Source organism: Somniosus microcephalus, chromosome 14 (assembly GCF_052327205.1).
Source record: "Somniosus microcephalus isolate GS21.2 chromosome 14, FLI_Smic_1.0, whole genome shotgun sequence".
Taxonomy (NCBI): Eukaryota; Metazoa; Chordata; class Chondrichthyes; order Squaliformes; family Somniosidae; genus Somniosus; species Somniosus microcephalus.
Genome location: NC_141000.1, coordinates 28884110 through 28909783, shown reverse-complemented (window position 1 = coordinate 28909783; position 25674 = coordinate 28884110). Strand labels below are relative to the sequence as shown.

The 25674-nt window shown below is 44.1% G+C and overlaps 1 protein-coding gene and 1 long non-coding RNA gene across 8 annotated transcripts in view; one reads left to right on the top strand and one right to left on the bottom strand.

Annotated features, from left to right (window-relative positions):
* Positions 1-25468, top strand: part of phf11 (PHD finger protein 11) — a 66161-nt gene extending 40693 nt beyond the window's left edge. For 3 of the 7 annotated variants that reach the window (XM_086006427.1, XM_086006428.1, XM_086006429.1), the window contains 9 exons: positions 1360-1415; positions 1760-1817; positions 3937-4004; positions 6904-6952; positions 8749-8804; positions 16333-16432; positions 18425-18556; positions 23734-23805; positions 24183-25341. In XM_086006427.1, the coding sequence (XP_085862553.1) occupies positions 1360-1415; positions 1760-1817; positions 3937-4004; positions 6904-6952; positions 8749-8804; positions 16333-16432; positions 18425-18556; positions 23734-23805; positions 24183-24307 (716 nt within the window). In that variant the 3' untranslated portion in view covers positions 24308-25341. Of the gene's footprint in view, positions 1-1359; positions 1416-1759; positions 1818-3936; positions 4005-6903; positions 6953-8106; positions 8306-8748; positions 8805-16332; positions 16433-18424; positions 18557-22774; positions 22853-23733; positions 23806-24182 lie in introns of those variants that run through there. The other 4 variants (XM_086006425.1, XM_086006424.1, XM_086006426.1 and 1 more) reach the window with 4 other exon arrangements.
* On the bottom strand, positions 482-22821 carry LOC147107408 (uncharacterized). Its single transcript, XR_015080791.1, has 2 exons — positions 21822-22821; positions 482-7905 (listed from the first exon to the last, which is right to left on the bottom strand). It is a non-coding gene; the product is annotated as an uncharacterized LOC147107408 (long non-coding RNA).
* Positions 25469-25674: the final 206 nt, after the last annotated feature.

The window sequence follows — 25674 nt, the reverse complement described above, 5'->3', positions numbered from 1 at the left end:
TTTGCTCGACTTTGACAGCCATGTTTGAAAGTTTGATGGTAAATTGAACTCTGGCTCCACTGTGGAGCCAGCATTTGATTTGCCATCAAACTTTCAAACATTTGCCCTTCAACCAACATCATTAAAACGGATTATTATGCCATTTATCTCATTGCTGCTTGCGGGATCTTGCCGTGTGCAGATTGGCTGCCATATGACTACACTTCAAAACGATTTAATAGGCTGTGAAGTGCTTGGGATATCCTGAAGACATGAAAAGCACTTACAGGAAACTCTTTGGTATCCGGCACCGACGGGACGGGGATGGTGCCGGTTGATTAAAAATTCCGGATGACGGAGAGGGCTATCTACCGAGGCTATTTTTAACAAACAAAAATAAAAAAATCAAGAAATGTGCAGTATGCAGTAATTGGATACTCACCTACAGAATGTTGTGTTAAATGGATGGTGGAAGATGCTTGATTAAGTACAGTACTGCCAGTTGAGGGTAATCCATAACTCTTTAATTACTTAACAGTAAAACAAAACTTATACAGCGCGGGAGAGTCAGACTCCTGTTATTGAGGTGTTTGGACTTCCGACAGCGCCAAGAAGCCGAGTAGTGGCAGTTTGGAGAACTACCCCCACTGACTAACTCGGCCACCGCGGGAGACTCGGACTCGGCAACATTTCTGGTTATTGAGGTGTTGTTTTTGGAGTATGAGTTTTTCCGGTTAATAGAGAATTCCAGATATTTAAGTGCCGTTTAAACGAGAGTTTCCTGCATATAAATGCGTTTATTTGTTCTTTCTTATGCCTGATGTGCTACCAACATTATTCAAATTTTGGTTCCATGAAGCTTTGGCGTAGTATTGGCAGTATGGTCACCATAGATATGATGCCATTGTTTACCATACATAGAATGTGAAATGTCACTTAAGTTTCCTGTACATCAACAATACATTTAAATTAATGTGGAATTTTTTGTTTCTTTGACAGCATTAACTTCTGATTCAAATTCATAGCACCTTTGTTTTGTGCAGCTGGGGCTGCCACTACTAGCCCCAGTACCAACAACATACACACAAATCTGGTCATTAGCATGTGTTCTATGTACTCTCCAGCCTGCATTCACAACAAGCTGTTGCTGGAATATGGTTTCCCAAAAGCGCTCTCTTTTAATGACCCTTCAACAAGTGAATAGTTCTGTTTGTTTAGGAAATTCAGATTGTATTTAAAACATTACAGTGAGTTTGCATAATGGCAAATTCAGTAGGATATGTGGAAGCAGAAACTTTTAAATAAAATGGTGTTGGCACAATTAAATTCATCAAGAAATGTAACGGCTAACTGTCACTGTTTGCATTGCATTACATACAGAACAGGAATCAAAACAAAGGAAGCTTGAAAATGATGATGATGGAAAGCACAGCAAGGTAGGTAACATAACCATGCAAACTTTACCTCAAGTCAAGTAGTTTAATCTTTGAATTTGTTGACTTTGCTCCATAGTTGTTTTGTAATGGATAATGGGAATTGTGAAAGTTCCAATTTAGCAATGATTGAGTCTTAACTGGCATAAAAAAATTCCTACCTTGACCAGTACCACCAAATAAATAATTCGCTGGGCATTCATCTCTTGGCTGCTTTTAGGGCATTACAGGTGCTGATTAGCTGCCATGTTTACCTACATAACCGCCTGGTCTGAGCAGAGTAACGTCACTCATTGCCCACTCCCTACTTTGCTCTCCACATCAACGTGTGTATTTTTTTATTTCAGGAATTCTGTACTTCCAGCTCCAATCATTTTGCAGAAAATATGACCGGCTCTTCAGAGGGTACGTTTAACTGTCATAGGTTTAAATGAAAACGACACAAGGTCTTAATTACACGGGTGATACAGTTATTGAATGAACTGAAAGAAATTCAGAGGTAATGGCAGTACAGATAAAAGCTTGTTCATTTTATGATCGTAAGCGATACATTGTCACAGCAATTATACTTGGCACTTGTTGCAGTCAGGCAGCCTTGTAGATGCATTCAGTGCCTCCGAAGCAGATCGTCACTGGCGCTACCTGCCACTTGAGTTGACTTGCCACAGTCATTTAGACATAGGTCTTTCCAGGACTGGACCATTCTACTTTGGCTGAGGGTTTCCTTCTCCCCCAAGCAATGTTCCTGTTGGTTTTGGAGGAGTCCAGCTTAAGGATGTTATATCACATGATATGTCTGGAAAAATGGAGGGCTGATATTGAGGCTTGGTGCCACGTGCGGGTAGAAAATCTGTGCGCTGCAGATCAGAGAGTTCAAGGAGGTTAACTTTGTTTTCTTCTTTAAATGATGGGTAGGCATCAACTACAACAGATGTGCCAAGTAGTAACTTGACTAAGATCTGATGAAACGCAAGTCAAATCAGCGAAAATGACAGGTTGCTGTGGGAACTGTTGACCCAGGCTGAAAGCCAAACAGCCCTTCTGTTTGAGCTGGGGCCAGCTTTTGTTTTGCTTCGGTGTCCATGGTAGTTGGTAAAACATTCTGTGCTCATTTAATGGGTCGTGTTACTGTTTCAGTTAGCTGATCAGGAGCAGAAATGTTTACTTTGTTGAGTATATCCAAGGCTGAGATAGATAGATTTTTGGACTCTAGGTAAACAAGGGATATGGGGATTAGGTAGGGAAGTGGAGTTGAGGTCAAAGATCAGCCATGATCTGGCACAGGCTTGATGGGCTGAATGGCCTCCTTCTGTGCTGTAACCATTCTATGATCTTATTGAATGGTGGAACAGGCTCAGGGGACGTATGGCCTACTCCTGCTCCTAATTCTTATGTTCTTTCACCATAGTGTACCTTAGTACAAGTCATTTTGTGAAATCCTTCATGTGCTCGTCATCAAGTAGGGGCGCGCTGGGCAATGGATTACTTTGCTCATTTACACCTACAAACAGCATTGTGCACTCTTAAATAACAACAGAAAATGCTGGAAAAACTCAGCAGGCCAGGCAACATCGGTGGAGAGAGAAATAGTCAACATTTCAGGTCGAAACCCTTCGTCAGGACTTCGTCCACTCTTAGCCAGATTCATGGGTTCAGTTCAGAGCTCCTTCTACACTGTTCCAAGAATGTGTCCACCTCTAATCCAACAAAAGTACCCCAGGGTGGCAAGAACATTTCCCTTGCCAACTACCCTTCGAGTTAGATTGGGCTGTTCAAGCCCCACAAACACTTTAGCTTTTTCTGTGTTCATTTCCACCTTTCTACTTTTTAACCATGTAAATACAGTTCTGCTACCCTAACAATTTTGAATGTTAAGAATGAACTTGGCGTTAAACAGCACCTTTCAGGACCTCAGAACATCCAAAGTGCTTCACCGCCAATTAAGTACTTTTGAAGTGTAGTCACTGTTGTAATGTAGGAAACATGGCAGCCAATTTGCGCACAGCAAGGTTCCACGAACAGCAATGTGATAATAACCAGATCACTGTTCTTTTGGTAATGCTAGTTGAGGAATAAATTCCCAGGACACTGGGAGAAACTCCCCTGCTCTTCTTCGAATAGTGCCATGGAATCTATTACACCCATCTGAGAAGGCAGATGAGAACTCTTTCAGCTGAAGGACGGCACCTCCTACAGTTCAGCACTCCCTCAGCACTGCACTGAAGTGCCAGTCTTGATTACGTGCTCAAGTCTCGGGAGTGGAACTTGAACCCACGACCTTCTGATTCAGAGGCGAGAGTGCTACCACTGAGCCAATGCTGTCAACCTGTTGGATATTAAAACTGCCTCTGGTTTGAAATGTTCTTTTATTTCTAGTTTTAAACCATTCTCTGAGAGGTAAATGGCTATTTAGTGATTTTTGTTTTTGCAATTCCCATGTGACATTCTTAAGTTTGATTATACGGAGAATCTTATTTGTATGCTCTTCATTTTTAATTATTCTTTCTCTCTTTCCTGTAAGCAGAATGGTCACCCTCCTTGCTCAGTGGAAACACTCTTCGAGACAGTCAAGTTGAAGCCCAGTTGAAAGAGGTGCGTTTGAGTATCACTGAGGAGGGAGCAAAATCAGTGTGAGGAAGGATGCCCTCACTTATTACTCCTTGAATGATTGACCAAGTAGAGGCAGACATGCCATCCACGGCGATCTCTGCAAGTTGGACAGTCTGACAGCAACAAGGGGGTAGCATGAGGCAGAGCACTGTCTGAGGAGGGTTTGCGTTGTGACTTTTGTATCGTTAAAAGTATTTAACGGCAAACACCTCTCTGTAAATTGAATCCAAGTGTTTGATGCTTAAATCCACCTGTAGGTTGCATTGTCCCTAATTGTAACACTTGGTAGTGTTTCTGGAGCAGGTGATTCACCTGTGTGTCACCTGAGACCTTTAGGACCTAAAGGGACGCAGTCCTACCTTACCAGCAGGGTAATGCATTCTGTAATAACTGGTGTAATGCCCCTCTCCTTAACAAACAGTAGCTGCAAAGAGAAGACAGATTGACATTTGAGTGCGGACCCTTTACCAGAACTGGAAACTGGGGCTGAACAAAATCAATGAGGGTGGGGGAGAGAATGCTAAGAGTTCAGGAATACAGACTCTTGTCACAATGAGGCAGTTAATGGAATAAATGACCTGCAAAAAGGTTTTAAAAGACACTAAACTTGTTTTGAACAGCATAACCTCTGCCTTGCCACGAGCGATGACCCGGGAGATCTACTAGTCGTTTTGTTTTTTGTTCTTGGGTTGTGGTCAGCACTGGCAAGGCAGTATGTGTTGCCCATCCATTCAAACCTTCAGGGCTGTAAGGGTCAACCACATACAGGAAACTCTCTTTTAACCGGCACCTAAATAACCAGAAACCTCTCTTAACCGGCAAAATTCAGGAGTAGGTTCAGGTAAGTTTTACTTTATATTAGTGGCCGTGTAACCGGGGTTCCTGGATCTGTGGCCGTGTAACTGGGGTTCCTGCACCTGTTGCCGTGCAACAGGGGCTCCTGGATTTGTGGCTGTGTAACCGGGGTTCCTGGATCTGTGGCCGTGTAACCGGGGTTCCTGCACCTGTTGCTGTGCAACAGGGACTCCTGGATCTGTGGCCGTGTAACCGGAACACCTGCACAAGTGCCGTGTAACCGGGGCTCCTGCACCTATGGCCGTGTACGGGGCTCTCGTACCTTAGTAAGTATACCTCTCTGTAATTCGGACTTTTTGATCAACCGGCACCACGCCGGTCCCGTTGGTGCCGGATAAAATAAGAGTTTCCTGTACTATGGGACTGGAGGAAAGGCATTGGAGAACCAGTTGAGTTTTTACACCTGTCCGACAGCTTTACGGTCACTTTTACTGATGGCAGTTTTTTAATTTCAAGATTAAAAAAAAAAACTGAATTCAAATTCTGAAACTGTCATGGTGGGATTTGAACTCTCATTCCCTGGTTTACTGGTCCAGTAACATAACCACCACACTATCGTACCCAATGCTCATGCATATAAAAATAAAAAGCAATCAAAACATAATTACTGCAGACTAGTGGGGAGCATCATGGTAGTTCTTACTACTTCCCCCTGAGAAGGTGCCTTCGTCTTCCTCAGGAAGAGGGCAGACTTGTTGTCAGCCTGATCTGCTTTTGCACTCCAGTTAAATCGATAGATTTAATATTCCCGTGCTCCAGGTATCTGCCCGATAGTCAGTGCGACTCCCCCCAGAGCGCGGGAATTAGAATCCACTTATTTCTTTAAAAAGTGTAAAACAAGCCCAGGCAACAACCTGCTTGTTCCCGTTTTGCACCCAAGAAAGATGTCAACCAGCACTCCGATTCCATCACACCTGTGGGCTTCACTGGCAGGTAGTTTCTGTTCGATGCTGAGCGCATAAACACAGCTTTATTTCCACATGATAAGAACATAAGGAACATAAGATATAGGAGCAGGAGTAGGTCATTTGGCCCTTCAAGCCTGCTCCGCCATTCAATAAGATCATGGCTAATCTTCTACCTCATCTACACTTTCCTGAACTATCCCCATATCCTTTGATTCCCTTAATATTCAAAAATCTATTGACCTCTGTCTTGAATATACTCAATGACTGAGCCTCCACAGCCCTCTGGGGTAGAGAATTCCAAAGATTCACCACCCTCTGAGTGAAGAAATTTCTCCTCATCTCAGTCCTAAATGGCCGACCCCTTATTCTGAGACTGTGACCCCTGGTTCTGGACTCCCCAGCCAGGGGGACCATCCTCCCGGCATCTACCCTGTCTAGCCCTGTAAGAACTTTGTATGTTTCAATGAGATCACCTCTCATTCTTCTAAAATCTAGAGAATATAGGCCGAGTCTACCCAATCTGTCCTCATAGGACAATCCCCCCATCCCAGGAATCAGTCTGGTGAACCTTCGTTGCACTCCCCCTATGGCAAGTATATCCTTCCTTAGGTAAGGTGATTCTGCCACTTTGGCCAAGGAATCACCTGCTGGGGTTCAGTCTCTCTGCATCTGGTGCTGGATGATTCCCAGAGTTCGAACTGAGAATCCAGCACAGAAGAGGGCCATTCAACCCATTGTGCCTGTGCTGGCTCTTTGGTAGAGCTATCCAATTAATCCCACTCCCCTGCTCTTTCCCCATAGCCTTGCCAATTTTTCCTTTTCAAGTATATATCCAATTTCCTTTTTGAAAGTTACTATTGAATCTGCTTCCACTGCCCTTTCAGGCAGTGCATTCCAGATCATAACAACTCACTGTGTAAAATAAATGCTTCCTTCTGGTTCTTTTGCCAGCTACCTTAAATCTGTGTCCGCTGGTTACCAACCAGTAATTAAGTAGATTTTATCTAATTTAATTTAATTACCATTGTAGTGTAATTAAGTAGATTTTGTGTCGAGGTAATATGTTAATCTACACGTTTTTCTGCTCAAACTTAAAAGCAACACTTTTTTCTTTACAGGCTGTTGTTAATACCGAGAATGTAGGTCCAGATTCTCCTCCCATTCCAGGTATGATCATTTTATTTTGTATTAGCTGAGCTGAAATGCAAATAGTAAATCCAAACGCGGCATCAATATGAGCTTCAGTGTCTTGGCAATTAATCATTCAGTTGTGAATAGTGTGGCACATCCTTCTTCCTATTGGATTACATGGAATTACATCAAATATATAGCACAGGAACAGACCATTCGGCCCAACTAGTCTTTGTTCTACTTATGTCACTCTTCATCCTAATCTTGAACCTTACAATGTTGTGATCACTACTACCAAGATGCTCCCCTACTCTTACTTCTCCTATCTGTTCTGGCTCATTGCCCATTGCAAGATCCAGCAGTGATTGTTCAATGTAACTGGTAAACTTCGGACCGCAGGGGAGGGCAGAAAACCTCAGCCACTATGTGTTTTTTGTAATGTGAATGGAAAAGGTGGCATAGAACAGGAATTACTAGACGGAAATCGACCAACGTCCATCTAGTTCGCTTTCTACCATCCTGGTAGTCGCATGATGCAATGAAAATGGAGTTGTTTCCTAATCATAACAATCCATCTCCATCAATTAGTCTACAACAGACTCGAGGAAAACCCCAGTGGTGGAGAGTTTTGTGAACCATGGGTCCAAAGTCAGCAATGCCAATGTTCCTATTTATTTATCTGTTCACTCAATTAAATACTTGTTTAGGTAAAGTGATGACTTGGCCAGTGAGATGACAGCCCATGTTGGAGATCTGTTGTGCCATGACAGTGTATTCTGATCTCAGTCTGCTGAGCTCCCGGTTTCAGTATGGAGAAGGCCCAAGCATGAGCCACGTGTTTCACTGTGCCAGGGGCAGGGAGAATTGAAAGGGGCATCTCCGTAATGCGGCAGGCACATGCATTCTGGCTATTGGCTGGGAGCAACGCTGGCAGGAGGGATTGGGTGCAAGCAGGCCGCCCTGCCCTCTCATCTGTTGTCTTTTTTCACCTATATGGGGAGAAAAACAGGGTAAAGAGAGGATACATGGTCTTGGTGGGTAATATAGCCTCAAAATACACAAATAAAACTCTCCTTGATCTTACATTGGAGACAGGATTCTCACTAATGTGGTTTGTTTAATGCTAGATAAAAATTAATTTTCTATTATGGTGCTACATTGTGTTACTTCACCCCATGTTTCATCCACAGAAACCATTCTACTGCATCCTTCAATTGAGAGATGGGGTAGTCTAGGCGACAGACAGCACTAGCAATGTCCCTTAGAGATCAGTCAGTAAGGAGCTGTGCTTTGCTGCAGGATGAGCTGATTAGGTCAGTTTTACCCCTTCCTCTGAGATGAGGACCTGGTGAGACATTCACCTGACTATTTTGGGAAAATCACTGCTATGTAAGTATAAGCTTGAATCTGCAAACCACTGTTAGGAGCTGGAGTGAGACTAGGCCAGCCTGTTATTTTAAAACATTTTTAATAGTACCAGAATAAATCTTCATTGATAGCAACATTCTTTTGTCATTCCTTATCCTTAACATATCAAAGATATGTCAGGGAAATTAACAGATGAAATCATGAAGGAAATATCCTGAAGATATTTCCATCTAAAACCATACAACTTCCACTAAACAACTATCCCCGCCTCTTAATCTTTACGGTGTGTCATGGTCAGTATGGTGGTGTTCACAGTTGTTTATATAGCAGGCTTTTAGAAAGATCGTTTGATTCGCGGAGGTCTCATGAATAAAAAAAATAATTTCTGAACTGTTGTGTAAAATTCAAAGAACGAATTATTGAACGTTCAAGAGCCTCACACAAATTGATACTTCTTTCTACAGAGGATACTGAGGCAAACAATGGAAACTGCAGTGATACAAGCACGAACATAGACCAAGTACGTTTGATAAGGTTAAATATTTTGTAATTATATTGAAATCGTGATCTCCCACATTCCTACCATACCAGATGGTGGGGGGCTGGGACACAACTTGAGGTGGAATCCCACTTCCTTCCTCTTGGTGTTGCACCTGAGAACCCAACTGAGATCAACACCTCATTGTGTGTGGAAGCCCCGAATGCGACAATCAGGGATTTGATCTTGGGTTTCTGGTATCTCTAATGTGTGCCGTTACAGAGCAGCCTGTAGTTCACCGGTTACAATTATTTAAATATAAACCTACAAGATACTAGAGCTGAATGAAACTAGAATTATGATTTCCACATTGAGCTACAATGCTAATAGGTACCTGGATGATTAAAGGATACAACGGTGGCCAAGTGTTTTAATTAGTTTAACTTTTTCAGTTCTAAAGTGGAGCTTATTCCATCACATATTCTCATAAATACTTCAAGCTAAGCATGGTTTGGGCAGACATCATTACCGTATTTAAGGCCTCTTGTCACTGTGCTTCTTCCTCCACATGAGAAATCAGGATTACATAGAATTACATAGAAATTACAGCACAGAAACAGGCCATTTGGCCCAACTGGCTTTTGCCGGTGTTAATGCTCCACACGAGCCTCCTCCCACCCACCTTCATCTAATCCTATCAGAATATCTTTCTGTTCCTTTCTCCCTCGTGTTTATCGAGCTTCCCCTTAAATCTATCTATGCTATTCGCCTCAACTACTCCTGGTGGTAGCAAGCTCCACGTTCTAACCACTCTCAGGGAAAATAAGTTTCTCCTGAATTCCTTATTGGGTTTATTAGCGACTATCCTATATTTATGACCTCTAGTTTTGGATTCCCCCACAAGCGGAAACATTTTCTCCATGTCTATGGTCTGGCTCTTTCCAAAAGAATCAACATTGCTACTCTGCTCGAGTGGTAAGAAGCTCAGTTCAGTGATGAGAGGTGAATGTTTTTTCACCCTCAAAGATGGAACACCTCACTCTCATAGGGGTACTCCATCTGGTGTTCTAAAAGTGAGAACTCATCCAATACATCTGCAGAAAACAGCCAAGAGTTCTTTTGAATTGCTTTGCTCATTGACTCTAACTGGTCTATGCAGTAACTGGAATAGGTAAATAATGAGCAGCTCTCAGACTTGACTCCTAACCAGGAGTTCTGAATTCAAGTATTCCTCTACTCTAGTTGCCTAACCAAATGGAATTAACCATGTCAATATTTATTGTGACAAAAAAAATTGTGGATCCATCTTCTGGTAAAACATTTGAACTTTTTCTATCAAAAGTTAATTTTTTGTTGTTTTACATTTGTTCCCAAACTTTTCAAATTTAAAAATCTTATTCTTGTGTTTAATTCCTTACCCTTGTCCTTCCTGATCTCTGTAATCTCCAACACTTTACCCCTGCCTGAACTCTTTATTCCTCTGATTCCAGCCTCTTGTATACCAACCTCCCACCTCCATCCCACCATTGGTGTTCATGCCTTCAGCTGCTTACATCCCACTCTCTGAATTCCCTCCCTAAACCCCCATCTCTCTCCACCACACATGCCTCCTTTACCACCCTCCTTAAAACCATGCTCTTTGACCAAGCTTTTGGTCACCCCTCCTAGTATCTCCTCCTCTGATTCGGCATTTGTTTTTCTCATGTCTCTGTGAAGTGACTTGGGATGTAGACTATGGTAAAGGTGCTATATAATGCAGAGACTCCCCTAGTGGTATAAACGAGCGCCTCATGACTCTTCGACTCACCCTAGCCCGAAACCAGTGCGCTACGGTCATCAGTGCGTACGCCCCAACACTGGAAGCCACAGACGAGACCAAAGAGGAATTCTACTCCAGCCTCGAACAGTCCCTGTCCCGAGTCCCAACGGGCGACAAGCTGATCCGCCCTGGCGACTTCAACACCAGAGTTGGAAAGGACACAGACCTCTGGGGAGGTGTGATCGGCAGAGAGGGGGTAGGGAAAGCCAACTCCAACGGTACCCTCCTCCTGTCGAAATGCTTAGAACATGGCCTCGTCATAACCAACACCTTGCTCCGTCAGAGAGACAAGTACAAGGCTTCATGGCAACACCCTCGTTCCAAGCACTGACATCTGCTGGACTACGGCATCGTCCGAATGAGGGACCGCAAGGACGTCCGCATCACCCACGCCATGACAGGAGCTGACGACTGCTGGACAGACCACCACCTATTCCCCTCTGTCATCTCCATCAATGTAGCCCCAAAACAGAAACAATGCCGCAGGAAAATTAACGCTGGAGCACTCAAAAGACCCCGTTAAGAAAGCCCTATTCAGCCTGCGCCTCTCAAACAACCTGACGACTCCCAGTGATTCAGAGACACAGAGTTCCCACAGCGTCTGGTCTGCACTCAAGGCCTCCATAATCAGCACCTGTGAAGAGACGCTCGGTCACTCGACCAGGAAACACCAAGACTGGTTCGACGAGAACGACCAGGAGATCCAGGAGCTAATAAGCCACAAGCGCAAGGCATTCCTGATCTGGAAACAACACAACTCGAGAGCAAGAAAGCAGCTCTACAGGCGCCTGAAGGCCGAGGTCCAACAAAAAACTCGCGACCTAAAGAACAGATGGTGGGTGGCGAAAGCGCAGGAGATCCAGCAGCTAGCCGACAACCACGACGTGCGTGGATTCTTTAGCGCAGTCAAGACCATCTACGGCCCAAGCACCCAAAGCCCTTCCCCACTGCGGGCCAAGAACGGAGAGGTACTCATCAAGGACAGGGAAGCAGTCAGTGCCCGCTGGTAGGAGCACTTCGAAGATCTCCTTAACCATGACTCTGTCTTCGACACGAGTGTCCTGAACTCTATCCCACAGCATGCTACCCGCCACCATCTCAGCACAACCCCAGCCCAGCATGAGGTTGAAAAGGCCATCCGACAACTGAAGAACAACAAGGCCTCAGGAGCAGATGGAATCCCCGCCGAGGCACTAAAGCATGGCGGAGAAGCAGTACTGGCGCGAATTCATGAACTTATTTCTCTTATCTGGAAGGAGGAGAGCATGCCAGGGGATCTCAGACGCCGTAGTTGTGACCATCTTCAAGAAAGGTGACATGTCCGATTGCGGTAATTACAGAGGAGTTTCCCTGCTATCTGCCACAGGGAAAGTCATCGCAAGAATCCTCCTCAATCGCCTTCTCCCAGTGGCCGAAGAGCTCCTCCCAGAGTCGCAATGCGGATTCCGCCCACTAAGGGGCACAATGGACATGATCTTCACCGCACGTCAATTACAAGAGAAATGCAGGGAACAGCACCAACCACTGTACATGGCCTTCTTTGATCTCACAAAGGCCTTTGACACTTGTCAACCATGAGGGATTATGGAGTGTCCTCCTCAAGTTCGGCTGCCCTCAAAAGTTTGTCACTATCCTCCGCCTGCTTCACGACGACATGCAAGCCGTGATCCTGACCAGCGGTTCTACCACAGACCCAATTCACGTACAAACCGGGGTCAAGCAAGGCTGTGTCATCGCACCAACACTCTTCTCAATCTTCCTTGCTGCAATGCTCCATCTCACCCTCAGTAAGCTCCCCACTGGAGTGGAGCTAATTTACAGAACAAACGGGAAACTGTTCAACCTCCGTCGCCTCCAGTCCCGATCCAAGGTTGTCCCATCCTCTGTCATCGAATTACAGTATGCAGACAATGCTTGCGTCTGCGCTCACTCGGAGGTCGAACTCCAAACCATCGTAAACACCTTCACCGAAGCATACGAGAGCATGGGCCTTACACTAAACATCCGTAAGACAAGAATCCTCTACCAACCTGCCCCCGCCACACAGTGCTGCCCCCCCAATTATCAAAATCCACGACAAGGCCTTGGACAACGTGGACCACTTTCCATACCTCGGGAGCCTACTGTCAACAAAAGCAGATGTCGATGACGAAGTCCAACACCGCCTTCATTGTGCCAGTGCAGCCTTCGGTCGCCTGAGAAAGAGAGTGTTTGAAGACCAGGACCTCAAACCCGGCACTAAGCTCATGGTCTACAGGGCAGCAGTGATACCTGCCCTGCTGTATGCCTCAGAGACATGGACCATGTACAGCAGGCACCTCAAAGCACTGGAGAGGTACCACCAACGCTGCCTCCGCAAGATCCTGCAAATCCATTGGCAGGATAGGCGCACCAACGTCAGTGTTCTTGCTCAGGTCAACATCCCCAGCATCGAAGTTCTGACCACGCTCAATCAGCTCTGATGGACGGGTCACACTGTCCGCATGCCCGATACGAGACTCCCAAAACAAGTGCTCTACTTGGAGCTCCGGCACGGCAAGAGAGCCCCAGGTGGGCAGAGGAAACGCTTCAAGGACACCCTCAAAGCCTCCTTGAAAAAGTGTAACATCCCCACCGACATCTGGGAATCCCTGGCCCAAGACCGCACAAAGTGGAGGAGAAGCATCCGGGAAGGCGCCGAACACCTCGAGTCTCTTCGCCGGGAGCAAGCGGAAGCTAAGCGCAAGGAGCGCACGTCAACCCAAGCACCCCACCCACCCGCCCCTTCAACCACCGTCTGCCCCACCTGTGACAGAGACTGTAGGTCCCGCATTGGACTCATCAGTCACCTGCGAACTCATTTTTAATGTGGAAGCAAGTCATCCTCGGTTCCGAGGGACTGCCTAAGAAGGATATAATGCAAGTTTCTGCGTTTTTTTTTGGAAGAATTTTGCATTTTAACGTACCAAACGCAACCACAAATTGATGGTTTTCAGGTGAATCAGGAGATTACACTTTACACACCCATCTACTGTTAAAGGTTTAATGGATAGGGCATCCTCAGTAGCTCTGTTGGTAAGGCACCACACCACTGAGCCACAGAGCCGGAAGGCCCTGGTTTGAATCATATAATCATAGAAATTTACAGCACAGAAGGAGGCCATTCAGCCCATCGTGTCTGTGCTGGCCGAAAAATAGGAATCCGGCCTAATCCCACTTTCCAACACTTGGTCTGTAGCCCTGTAGGTTATGGCCCTGCAGGTGCATATCCAAGTACTTTTAAAATGTGATGAGGGTTTCTGCCTCTACCACCCTTTCAGGCAGTGAGTTCCAGACCCCCACCACCCTCTGGATGAAAACATTTCTCCTCAAATCCCCTCTAAATCCTTCTACCAATTACTTTAAATTTATGCCCCCTGGTTATTGACCTCTCTGTTAAGGGAAATATCCACTCTGTCTAGGCCCCTCATATAATTTTATAGACCTCAATCAAATCTCATCTCGGCCTCTGTTCCAAAGAAAACAACCCCAGCCTATCCAAAATAACAACAGAAAACACTGAAAAAACTCAGCAGGCCAGGCAGCATCCGTGGAGAGAGAAACAGAGTTAACGTTTCAGGTCGAAGACCTTTTGTCAGAACTGGAAAAAAGCAGGAAATAGAAAGCAAGTTTAGGGGCTGGGAAAAGGGGGAGGGGATGAAAGAACAAAAGGGAAGGGCAGTGATAGGATAGAAAGCAGGAGAGATTAAGAGACATTAAGAGATAGTCAAGGCAAGAGGAGGTGGTAATGGGACAGGTTAAGGAACAAAGGATGGCTCTAGATGAGGTGTGAATTGCGCTGGCAGAATGAAGGACAGCTGCCATGTGGGAGGGAAGAAAAAAAGGGCCAAACAAAAAGTGTGGATAAAAATGTGATAGGGGCCGAGGTTATGATCCTTCATTCTGCCAGCGCAATTCACACCTCATCTAGAGCCATCCTTTGTTCCTTAACCTGTCCCATTACCACCTCCTCTTGCCTTGAATATCTCTCAATGTCTCTTAATCTCTCCTGATTTATATCCTGATTTCTATCCTATCACTGACCTTCCCTTTTGTTCTTTCATCCCCTCCCCCTTTTCCCAGCCCCTAAACTTGCTTTCCATTTCCTGCTTTTTTCCAGTTCTGACGAAGGGACTTCGACCTGAAACGGTAACTCTGTTTCTCACTCCACGGATGCTGCCTGGCCTGCTGAGTTTTTCCAGCGTTTTCTGTTGTTATTTCGGATTTTCAGCATCCGCTGTATTTTGCTATCGCCCAGCCTATCCAATCTTTCCTCATACTGTAGATAAAATTCTCCAATCCTGGCAACATCCTCGTAAATCTCCTCTGTACCCCCTCTAGTGCAATCACATCCTTCCTATAATGTGGTGACCAGAATGGTACACAGTACTCTAGCTGTGGTCTAACTAGTGCTTTATACAGTTCTAACATAATCTCCCTGCTCTTATATTCTGTGCTTCGGCTAATAAAGGAAAGCATCCCGTATGCCTTCTTAACCACCTTATCTACCTGTCCTGCTATCTTCAGGAAACTGTGGACATGCACAATAAGGTCCCTCTGTTCCCCTACATTTCGCAGTATCCTACCATTTATTGTGTATTCCCTTGCCTTGTTAACCCTCCCCAAATGCATTTCCTCACACTTCTCTAGATTGAATTCCATTTGCTACTTTTCTGCCCACCTGACCAGTCCATTGATATCTTCCTGTAGTCTACAGCTTTCTTCCTCACTATCAACCACACGCCCAATTTTTGTATCATCTGCAAACTTCTTAATCATGCCCCCTACTCTGACTGCTGCTCTGTGTCGAGCTAGCTGATCTCAGCTGAAGTGACAGCAGGGGTAGTACAATTGGTCTTGGAATCTAGAAGCAGGAAAGTCAGCCAGCGAGCCCACTCCTAATTACTATCTAGTGACTCATGCCGAAGTATGTGGATGTGTAAATGTTGAGCGAGGATAGGATCAGGCTTGAATGTGATGCCACAATGACCAAATAGCTTGCTATCGCTATCTACACTTGCAAATGAAGAATGGCCACTTGGCTAGGAGAGCCAGAAATCACCTAACACCTGCGGAATCAATGCCTTCCGAAGTTGAAAAAGGGAGAAAATGGGGTTAATGGCAATGCAGTTCTGGTTTTGCAGGTTAGTATGGTTTGTAACCAGAATTTTTCACAAATCTCTGATAAAGGGACAAGTGCGTCACAACTTGTTGGCTGATATTGGTACCTAGGCAACATGTGGCATGTTCAGGCAACCTTTGAAAGTGCTGATCCTGTCTGAGTTAACAATATCCCTTGGTAGAGGCCAGACACTACTCCATAGGAAAATAGGGGAGATCAGTGAGTGAGCTCCAGAGCCAGCCAAGCACTCATGGGAACCTAAGAACCGCTAGATGAAAAAGACCAAAGTCCATCTCGTTCACCTTCTACCATCCTGGTAGTCACATGATACAACAATAATGGAGTTGTTGACTGCTCAGAGCAATCAATCTCTATCAGTTAGTCTACAACAGACCCAGACATGAGGCGAGGAATACCCCCAGTGGTGGAGAGCTTTGGGAACCATAGGTCCAAAGTCCCAAGCACGCTACACTTACTCTGTAAGATGTCTCAAATTACTCATGTACTGTATCCCAAAATGTTATTTGGGACACAGTATATTATTAGCAGAATTGACATAGACCTGTGGAGCCAAGAATCCATTTACTTAGAATTGTGTTGTTTTTTTACAGCAGGAAGTCCAAGAGGAGATTGAAGACATACAACAGGAAGTCGAAATGCAGACTATAGAAGAGACCCCAACCACAAGCAGTGAACCGCATGAACCATCAAGTAATAAAAAACAAACTGCTCTATATTCAAGAAATCAAGTTGCTCTACTCAGTTCTTAATTCAGTCAGGTGGCACAACTACTTGAGGAACTGCTCCTGCTATTTTTTGTCTTGATATAAGTATTGCGTGTTGTTTTAATATTCAAACTCCATGGTTGCTGCTTGGTGCTAGTTATATGCTGATAAATCTGTAGGAAGGAAGTTGTGCTGTTCAAAGAGTTTCCTCCAAGTATTGTAAAGATCCTCACTGTTATCATGATAAGCAACTCTCAATAGGGTGTAGTAACAGCAGATGCTGGGAAAACTCAGCAGGCCAGGCAACATCCGTGGAGAGAGAGAAATAGAGTCAACATTTCAGGCCGAAACCCTTCTTCAGAACTGAGAGAAAAAGGCAGGAAATGAAACAGATTAAAAGGTAGTTTGGGGGCTGGGAAATGGGGGAGGGGACGAAAGAAGAGACATTAAGAAATATTCAAGGTGAGCTGTTTCTTCTTTCATCCCCTCCCTCATTTCCCAGCCCCCAAACTGCCTTTTAATCTGTTTCATGTCCTGCCTCTTTTTCTCAGTTCTGAAGAAGGGTTTTGACCTGAAACGTGGACTCTATTTCTCTCTCCATGGATGTTGCCTGGCCTGCTGAGTTTTTACAGCGTCTTCTGTTGTTATTTCGGATTTCCAGCATCCGTAGTATTTTGCTATCGTCTCAATCGGGTGTTCTGGTTTCGGAATACACTTTTGCCAACTTTCGTATTATTAATCCCATATCAGTGTACTGTCACATCCTTGTCTGATGACAAGTGTAAGCTGTGATGATTCAGGTAATGTTGCCTTCCAGTGGAATTTGGTAGATGTGAGATTTCCATCTCATACATGTGCCGAACACACTGCAACTCACAATAACTGTTTGAGATATGACAACATCCCTGATTGCGGCATTTAGGACTGATAACCAGAAATTCTCCTCTTCTTCAAAAAAAAAAGTGATCAGTACATGGAATAGACATCCAGATAGAATAGCAGAGGTGAAAACCCTGAAATCATTTAAGAAACAATTGGATGTGACAAGGTCTTTCTGAAACTAAGGTGGGTCGATCCAACAGCAACCAGTGCTCCTAATTTCATGGCTCCACTCTTTTTGTTTGTTCTTGGATGTGGCTTTTATTTAATTTTGGGGTGTGTGCGGCACTGGCGTTCCTAGTTGCCCTGAGGGTGTTGAGTCAACCACATAAAGTAGGCCAGATCGGGTAGAGGTGGCAGGTTTCCTTCCCTGAGTAAACCAGTTGGGTTTTTAATTACAAGCTGGCATGGTAATTTCTGCTGCCGGCCCACAAATTTACCAGCTTTATTGAATTCATTTTCACAATTTATTATAGTGGGATTTGAACTGCGTAGAATTTACAAAAACAGACCATTCGGCCCATCTGGTCTATGCCCGTGTTTATGCTCCACACAAGCTTCCTCACACCCCTCTTCATCAAACTCTAATTAGCATAACCTTCTATTCCTTTCTCCCTCATGTGTTTATCTGGCTTTCCCTGGTGACCTCTGAGTTGCTAGTTCAGTGCCATAAACGCTCAGCTACCTTGCCCTATAGTCTGAATCTATTAAGATCCTTGGCTTATCTCCTCTGATTTTAAATAGAACTAGAGAAACTAAAACTGGTAGGTTTCTTTTCAGCAACTCTTAACTTTGTATAAAGCTCAAGTCTGTTCAAGATTTGGGCACTGGCCAGAATACACAAAAATGCTTGTTCTTTGTTAGTTGACCTTTGTCTTAACTTCAGCTTCCAACTTCTCTCTCTGTCATAACCCTTTCGTGCCTTTTCCCACTTCCACTATCCGATACACATGTCTTAGTGTTGGGAACAAGTCACAGAAGTAGGAATTAAGACTCTTGGTAAGAAGGTGCTTTGCAGGGAGCCAGATACATGGCTTGAACTGCTCGAATATGGAGTTTACTGTGCAGTTAACATTCGTTCCCAATTGTGTTTGAACAGCTACAGGACAAGCAAAGACATTCTGGAAGAAATGTAAGGAAGCTCAATGTGTGGAGAAGATCTTTAAGAAAATCCAGAAAGATCTGAATTCCATACAGCAAAATATAGTTAATGATGATGCCACAAATAAAGGTATGTTTACATTGACTGAGTAGTGGCTCCAGTTGGATGTGGACTTCTTTTTCTACTAAATCTGAATAAACGCTCTTAAACTGATGTTTGTAAAGAAAAAAATACAGTGAAATGTGCAAGAGGTTATTTTAGTTGCATTTTTTGTTTAAACAGATGACACCATGTTTTTTATAGCACTGTGCTATAATAACTAATTACTCTATATTAGCACTGTGCTATAGTAAGTGCTCTTGTGCATGGTGATAGGCAATGTTCCCTCTAATTTTTTTATTTGTGCACAGTCCCTTTAACTGGCTGCGCGACCCATTCAAATTTTTGTGCATGCGCGGTTTTTCCATGTAAAAGCCAGTGAGCGGCCTGCGCGGGTCCTCCAGACCACTGCGCGGCCACCCACATTAGCGGGAACGTTGGTGACAGATACAGAACATCACAGAAAAGTGTAAGAAAGAGACCATGATCTCCCACTTCCTCCTATCTACAGGCTTACAAAGTTAGTTTTTAGTAACTACATTAACCTCTTTTTCTAGAACAACAGCCTTCTTCAAATCTCCAGGATCTCTGCTATTTCCAGATGGCTGTTAATTCAATTCCTAGACACCACACAACATTTCAACCTGTACTTATAGGTAGTAGCACTAATTGGCACCCATACCATAGCAAGATTCACATTATGCTGGTTTAGTCAATGGCACATAATGACAGGGTCAACATCCTTCATCAGTATGTCGCTGTCAGTATGTCAGCACTGCTGTAATTCCGGAGGGGCAATTCCTCTCCGTTGTCCATTCCGGGTGGGAATGCTAATTACTTGACAAGCTAAAATGTACCCAGGTCAGACTTAAGTTTTTGCTGAAAGTCCCATAAACTAATTTAACAGTTTGGAATGAAAGGGAGCTAGTTATTTAAAGCATTGAGTATCATTCCTGAACATCATCTCCAGACAGCAACACTTGTTCTCCCCAGGACCCCTCTACTGCAACCAGTTCCCACTTCCCCATGCCAATCAGCTGCCGCAGCCCAACACCAGACACTGGTTCTTATTTCCCCAACATATACTCAGGATTTTCTTTCAGTCCTCCCAATTACTCAGCTTATAACAAAAACCAGAAAGTACAGCTTAAAATTGGCTAAACAAATAGGTCTGACAAGAAGTAAGAAATCACACAACACCAGGTTATAGTCCAACAGCTTTATTTGAAATCACAAGCTTTCGGAGCGCTGCTCATTCTTCAGGTGAAGTGGAGAAATGCATAAAGACACAGCTTATATAGTCAGAGAATCATGTCAGATGTTTACAGGTAACCTTTCCAACCGCCATTTATCACACCTCGGCAGAGAGATAATCACAGCAGTCAAAGGTGTGAATGGTGTCCAAACAGGTCAGTCAGGGAAACATTACATCAAAGAACAATGAGGTGGGGTCACAAGGGGTCAAATATTGCAGATGCTGGGGTCTGTATGAAAAACAAAAAAACAGACAAAAAACATTTTTTTTGGCTGGAAATCACAGCAGGTCCGGCCGCATCTACACAAAAATGTTTTTTGTCTTTTTTTGTTTTTCATACAGACCCCAGCATCTGCAATATTTGACCCCTTGTGACCCCACCTCATTGTTCTTTGATGTAATGTTTCCCTGACTGACCTGTTTGGACACCATTCACACCTTTGACTGCTGTGATTATCTCTCTGCCGAGGTGTGATAAATGGCGGTTGGAAAGGTTACCTGTAAACATCTGACATGATTCTCTGACTATATAAGCTGTGTCTTTATGCATTTCTCCACTTCACCTGAAGAAGGAGCAGCGCTCCGAAAGCTTGTGATTTCAAATAAAGCTGTTGGACTATAACCTGGTGTTGTGTGATTTCTTACATTTGTCCACCCCAGTCCAACTCCGGCATCTCCACACCATGACAAGAAGTGCCTTTGGAGGAAGGGGCCAGAAAGAGCAAGCACACGTCATGGGGTGGGGTGGGGAGGGGAGGGGTGCTGGGGGAAGGGACGGGAGGGAGTGAACTTTGGAATTCATTATTTTAGCTATAATAAGCTTGCAGCAAGAAAAGACCATTCAGCCCATCAAACCCATTCCCTTTACAAAGCGTGAACAAGTTACCCTACCACCGCCTCCACCCAACCCGTGCACAGAACTATCGGGGAAAAAATCCCAAGAAAATTCTCCCCAGCCCCAAATGTTAATCAAATGAAACTGCATGATGTTAATCTAACCTTACAAATGATAGTACGTGGTACGTGGCTCTGTCCAGCTGTCTTCCACAGCGGAATCATCCATTTTGTCACCAACACAGAAATCTGCCATTAAATTAAGTGAGGCCCACAGACTTATTTTTTTGTGAAAGTCTGCAGTCATTGTGGATTGTTCCAGTCCAGAATGTATCTGATCTTTGCAGCAGGTGCATACAACAACAACAACTTGTATTTATATAGCGCCTTTAATGCAGTAAAACGTCCCAAGGTGCTTCACGGAAGCATAAGACAAAGAATTTGACACCGAGACACATAAGGAGAAATTAGGGCAGGTGACCAAAAGCTTGATCAAAGAGGTAGGTTTTCAGGAGCGTCTTAAAGGAGGAAAGAGAGGTAGCGAGGCGGAGAGGTTTAGGCAGGGAATTCCAGAGCTTCGGGCCAAGGCAACAGAAGGCACGACCACCGATGGTTGAGTGATTATAATCAGAGATGCTCAAGAGGGCAGAATTAGAGGAGCGCAGATATCTCGGGGAGTTGTGAAGCTGGAGGAGATTACAGAGATAGGGAGGGGTGAGACCATGGAGGGATTTGAAAATAAGGATGAGAATTTTGGAATCGAGGCGTTGCTTAACCAGGAGCCAATGCAGGTCAGCGAGCACGGGTGATGGGTGAACGGGACTTGGTGCAAGTTAGGACACGGGCAGCCGAGTTTTGGATGACCTCAAGTTTACGTAGGGTAGAACGTGGGAGGGCGGCCAGGAGTGCATGTGTTCATGCATGCGACAATAGGGAAATTTCTGTCTTTATTTCATGCAGCATTTTAAAATAGCTAGTTAAATAGTTAAAATAGAAACTGGCCTCTGACTAGGTTTCAAAGTGGAGGATCGGAGATGGGATGTCCACAGCAACTGTGCAAAATTGGTTAATCTGGAAATTAAAGATTGAAACACTGCGTCTTATGTGCAAAAGAAAATTGTACATTGTCAAGACTTCAGCTATTTAAGACTTGAATAATATGTGATAAATTCTTCATTAATATTCTATGCAGTAGTTCCTACTTACTGTGTTTTTGATCAGGTGATTGACAGTAGTGTCTTCAGATATCCATAAATCTAAATTAAAGCTTTGGGATTCTCCTGTAGTTTTTAGTTCTGGGAAGAGAGCCAAACTCCATGGATCAGCTGGAATGCATGCCGTCCGTGTAAAGCTTGAAAGCCCACCAAGAGAAAAATATGTCACGTTCAAAAATTCTGTTACATTATCAGATCCTGAAAGAAACACATTTGAAAAGAATATATTAACCCCTTGTGGACTGGTTCCAGTTTTCTTGTTTTAAAAATATCATGTTGCTGCTTCTGTATCTATCTGTATGTTTTGGCTTCTGTGTATTACTCAATTGTCAGTAAGTCTGACAACCTAGACTTACACAGTGGTCTGGCAGGAGAACCTGGTAAACGTAGCAAGCATTGTCCAGCGATAGATATAAAAATAGGGGTTAATTGAACCCTGGACACATTAACACATGCACAGTGGTTTTGGTTCATGCAGATGCAATCTGCTCATGGAAACTGCCTTTACCACGAACACGAGACAAAAGTATTGGGGAGAAACCCAAACTGTAACAATTCGATTTGCTACAAAAAACAGTAGAAGGCCATTAGGTCCAACACATCTCCAGGTGTCAGCCATGGCTCAGTGGTAGAACTCTTGCCTCTGAATCCGAAGGTTGAGGGTTCAACTCCCTCGCCAGAGGCTTGAGCACATTATGTAGGGTGATGCTCCAGTGCAGTACTGAGGGAGTGCTGCCCTGTCGGAGGTGCCGTCCTGTCAGAGGTGCCATGAGATGTTAAACTGATCCGCAGTCTGCCCTTGAGCAGGAAATTTCTCCTGATGTCCTGGCCAACATTTATCCCTCAACCAGTGCCTAGAATGGATGATCTGATCATTTATTTCATTGCTGTTTGTGGGACCTTGCTGTGTGCAAATTGCCTGTCACGTTTCCTACATTACAACAGTGACTCCACTTCAAAAGTATCTAATTGACTGTAAAGCTCTTTGAGAGGTCCTGAGGTCGGGAAAGGCACTATGGAAATGCAAGTCCTTTTTTTCTTCTCTCTCTTTATGTCACATTACAATATATACAGGATGTATTTATAATGAACTATAGTTATGACATGTCTACAGTGAAATAAGCAACTTTAATATTCGTAAACGTTTATGCTGCACTTTTTTTGCAGCTCCAAACCTAGATAGTGATTGCCAGCGGGCTATTTTATCACGGAGAACATCACAGCCAAATCTGATCTGTCCCCACCCAGTACCAGTCAATTGATGATGATCTGGAGGCAAGCACCTGGCCGTTCCCCACTCTCTAACTCGGAGCACTGAAATTAATTCTAGCGCACCAACTGCTACCTGGCTGAGATTAGCTAACTGAGCACAGGTCAGGGGTTGACCCCAGGACCTTCAGGCCCGCTGACTGAGCACAGGCCAAGGATTGACCCCGGGACCTTTAGCCTGCTGACTGAGCACAGGTCAGGGATTGACCCCGGGACCTTTTGCCCGCTGACTGAGCACAGGCAGGGGATTGACCCCGGAACCTTTAGCCCTCTGACTGAGCACAGGTCAGGGATTGACCCCGGGACCTTCAGGCCCGCTGATTGAGCACAGGTCAGGGGTTGACCCTGGGACCTTTAGTCCGAATGGCCCAGTACCACATCCAGCAGCGCATTTAATTTGCTGCGTATTTTTTTTTAAATTGAAGTTAAATTGAAACGAATCCAGGGTGGAGAGCGGGGGTAAAACTAAATAAGTGTTGCAATTTTCACTAACCAGTACAGTGCAAGTAATTGCCTGTTACGTGATTCAAAGTCGACAACACAGCAGGATTATCTGGATCTTTAAGCTGCAGTTCAGGAAGTTTAAATCCATCACTTGATTTTATTTTTACTTTGTTGTAACACTTTTCTTTCAGACTATGACACTGCGTGGGCAATACTTCTAACTATGGATTCATTTCAAGACATCATGTCAGAATTCCAATCTGGTAAGGATTACTTTGTACAAAAGCAAAATACTGTGGCTGCTGGGAATCTGAAATTAAAACAGAAAATGATGGAAACACTAAGCAGGTCAGGCAACAAATGTGGAGAGAGAAACAGAATTAGTAGGCCAATATTTATCTTTCAACCAACATCTAAAAACAGATGGTCTGGTCATTATCACATTGCTGTTTGTGGGAGCTTGCTGTGCATAATTAGTTGCCGCATTTTCTACATTCCAACAGTGACTACACTTCAAAAGTATTTTATTGGTTGTAAAGCACTTTGGGGAGTCCCAAGGTAATTAAAGGTGCTATATAAATACATCTTTCTTTTCTTCTTTAACAAAAGCCTCACTCCTGTTTTTTTTCTCCTTTAACAGAACTACATCAAAACCTGCAACATCTTGAAGAAGAAAAATTATCTTTGCAAAGAAGGGAGAGTCTTGTTGAGGAAATGAGAAAGATAGCCGGATCACTGAATCAGAAATCTCACAGACAGAAATGATTGCTCCAAGTTTACCACCATCCTATCCTGTTCCATACTGGAAGCTGTATTTGTTATTGGAAGTTGCGAGCTTTAGTGCATTAGCAATAAGCAGTACGATAGCAAACTGGGAATGCAGATATTCTGGGGCTTTTAAATGCCAAGGTATATAAGAGAAATTTTAACTACCTCTGCCCAGCGGAAACGGGCTGGTGGCAGAGTTAGATTCGAGGTGGTCGACGTACCGCCCCGCTCCATCACCATCTTTCCTGGGGCCTTCCTCTGGGTGGCCCAGGCACCAGCCTGAATCGGGCAGGAGCCTTTTAATCTATGCAAAGCGAGATCCTATGACATACATAGGATCCTGATGTGATTTTAACGGACTACTGGGTGGACTGCACGCCGTGGACGCTCTGCTCGGTCAATCCTTTGTAAGGCAGGACGTTCCTCAGGGCTCCACAGGAATGATGTGGGCTACGACCGACCTTCCAGCCGGCTTGGCCCCTGGGCCACCCGATATTACACTGGCCCAGAGCTGGAGGTATATCAAAATGGACCAGCCAGCTGCCCAATTGTTAAAATCTACAATAAAGTATCAGACTACAGAATCTATTTAACGAGTTGTCTATAAGGGCAAGTCTAATTCATGGTAAGTACTGCTGGAGGTATTCAAATTACCAGTGAATTGCTCACGGGCAGTTGATGATTTTGTGACCAAGTTGGAAAAGACTTCAATGCCTTGCTCCACAGCACCACTGACTGGCCAGGCCCTGCAACTACAGCGTTGCAGGCAGGATTTCCATTCTAAATGATTACATTAGCAATCTCAGTGTTAAACGTTGATTTAAAAACACAACCAAAAATCATGACAACAAGAAGTTAGACTGGAAATAAGTTGCAGCCACAAGATTTATGTTAATATATGGATAGATGGCATTGATTATCTTAGTGGCGATTTATGTGATGATAGAACATTTTTACCAAAGCTATAATCTGCAATTTAAAGAGGTTATAATGAAACAATTAAATAGAAGGCCAAACTCTCATTCTCATCAGTCATGTGTCAAGAAACTATTTTCTGTATGGCAACTGAACTTTTTAAAAGCTGTAGGTCAATCGAAAACAGATGGACTTGTTGAGACAAATAGCTTTCTCCTGCTCCAAAAAAAAATCTTAAATTTCTCTCGTGCAATACTGGTTAATTCAAGTACAACTCAACATTCCAAAAACCAAAGGGGGGGCTAACAAATCCATTTAACATTATCAAACTACATTAATAATTTTTTATTTGAATGATATGTGAGATAATAAAAGAAAAGAATTGCAGTGCTGCAGCATCTTTCACTACCTCAGGATGTCCCAAAGCGCTTTACAGCCAATTACGTTCT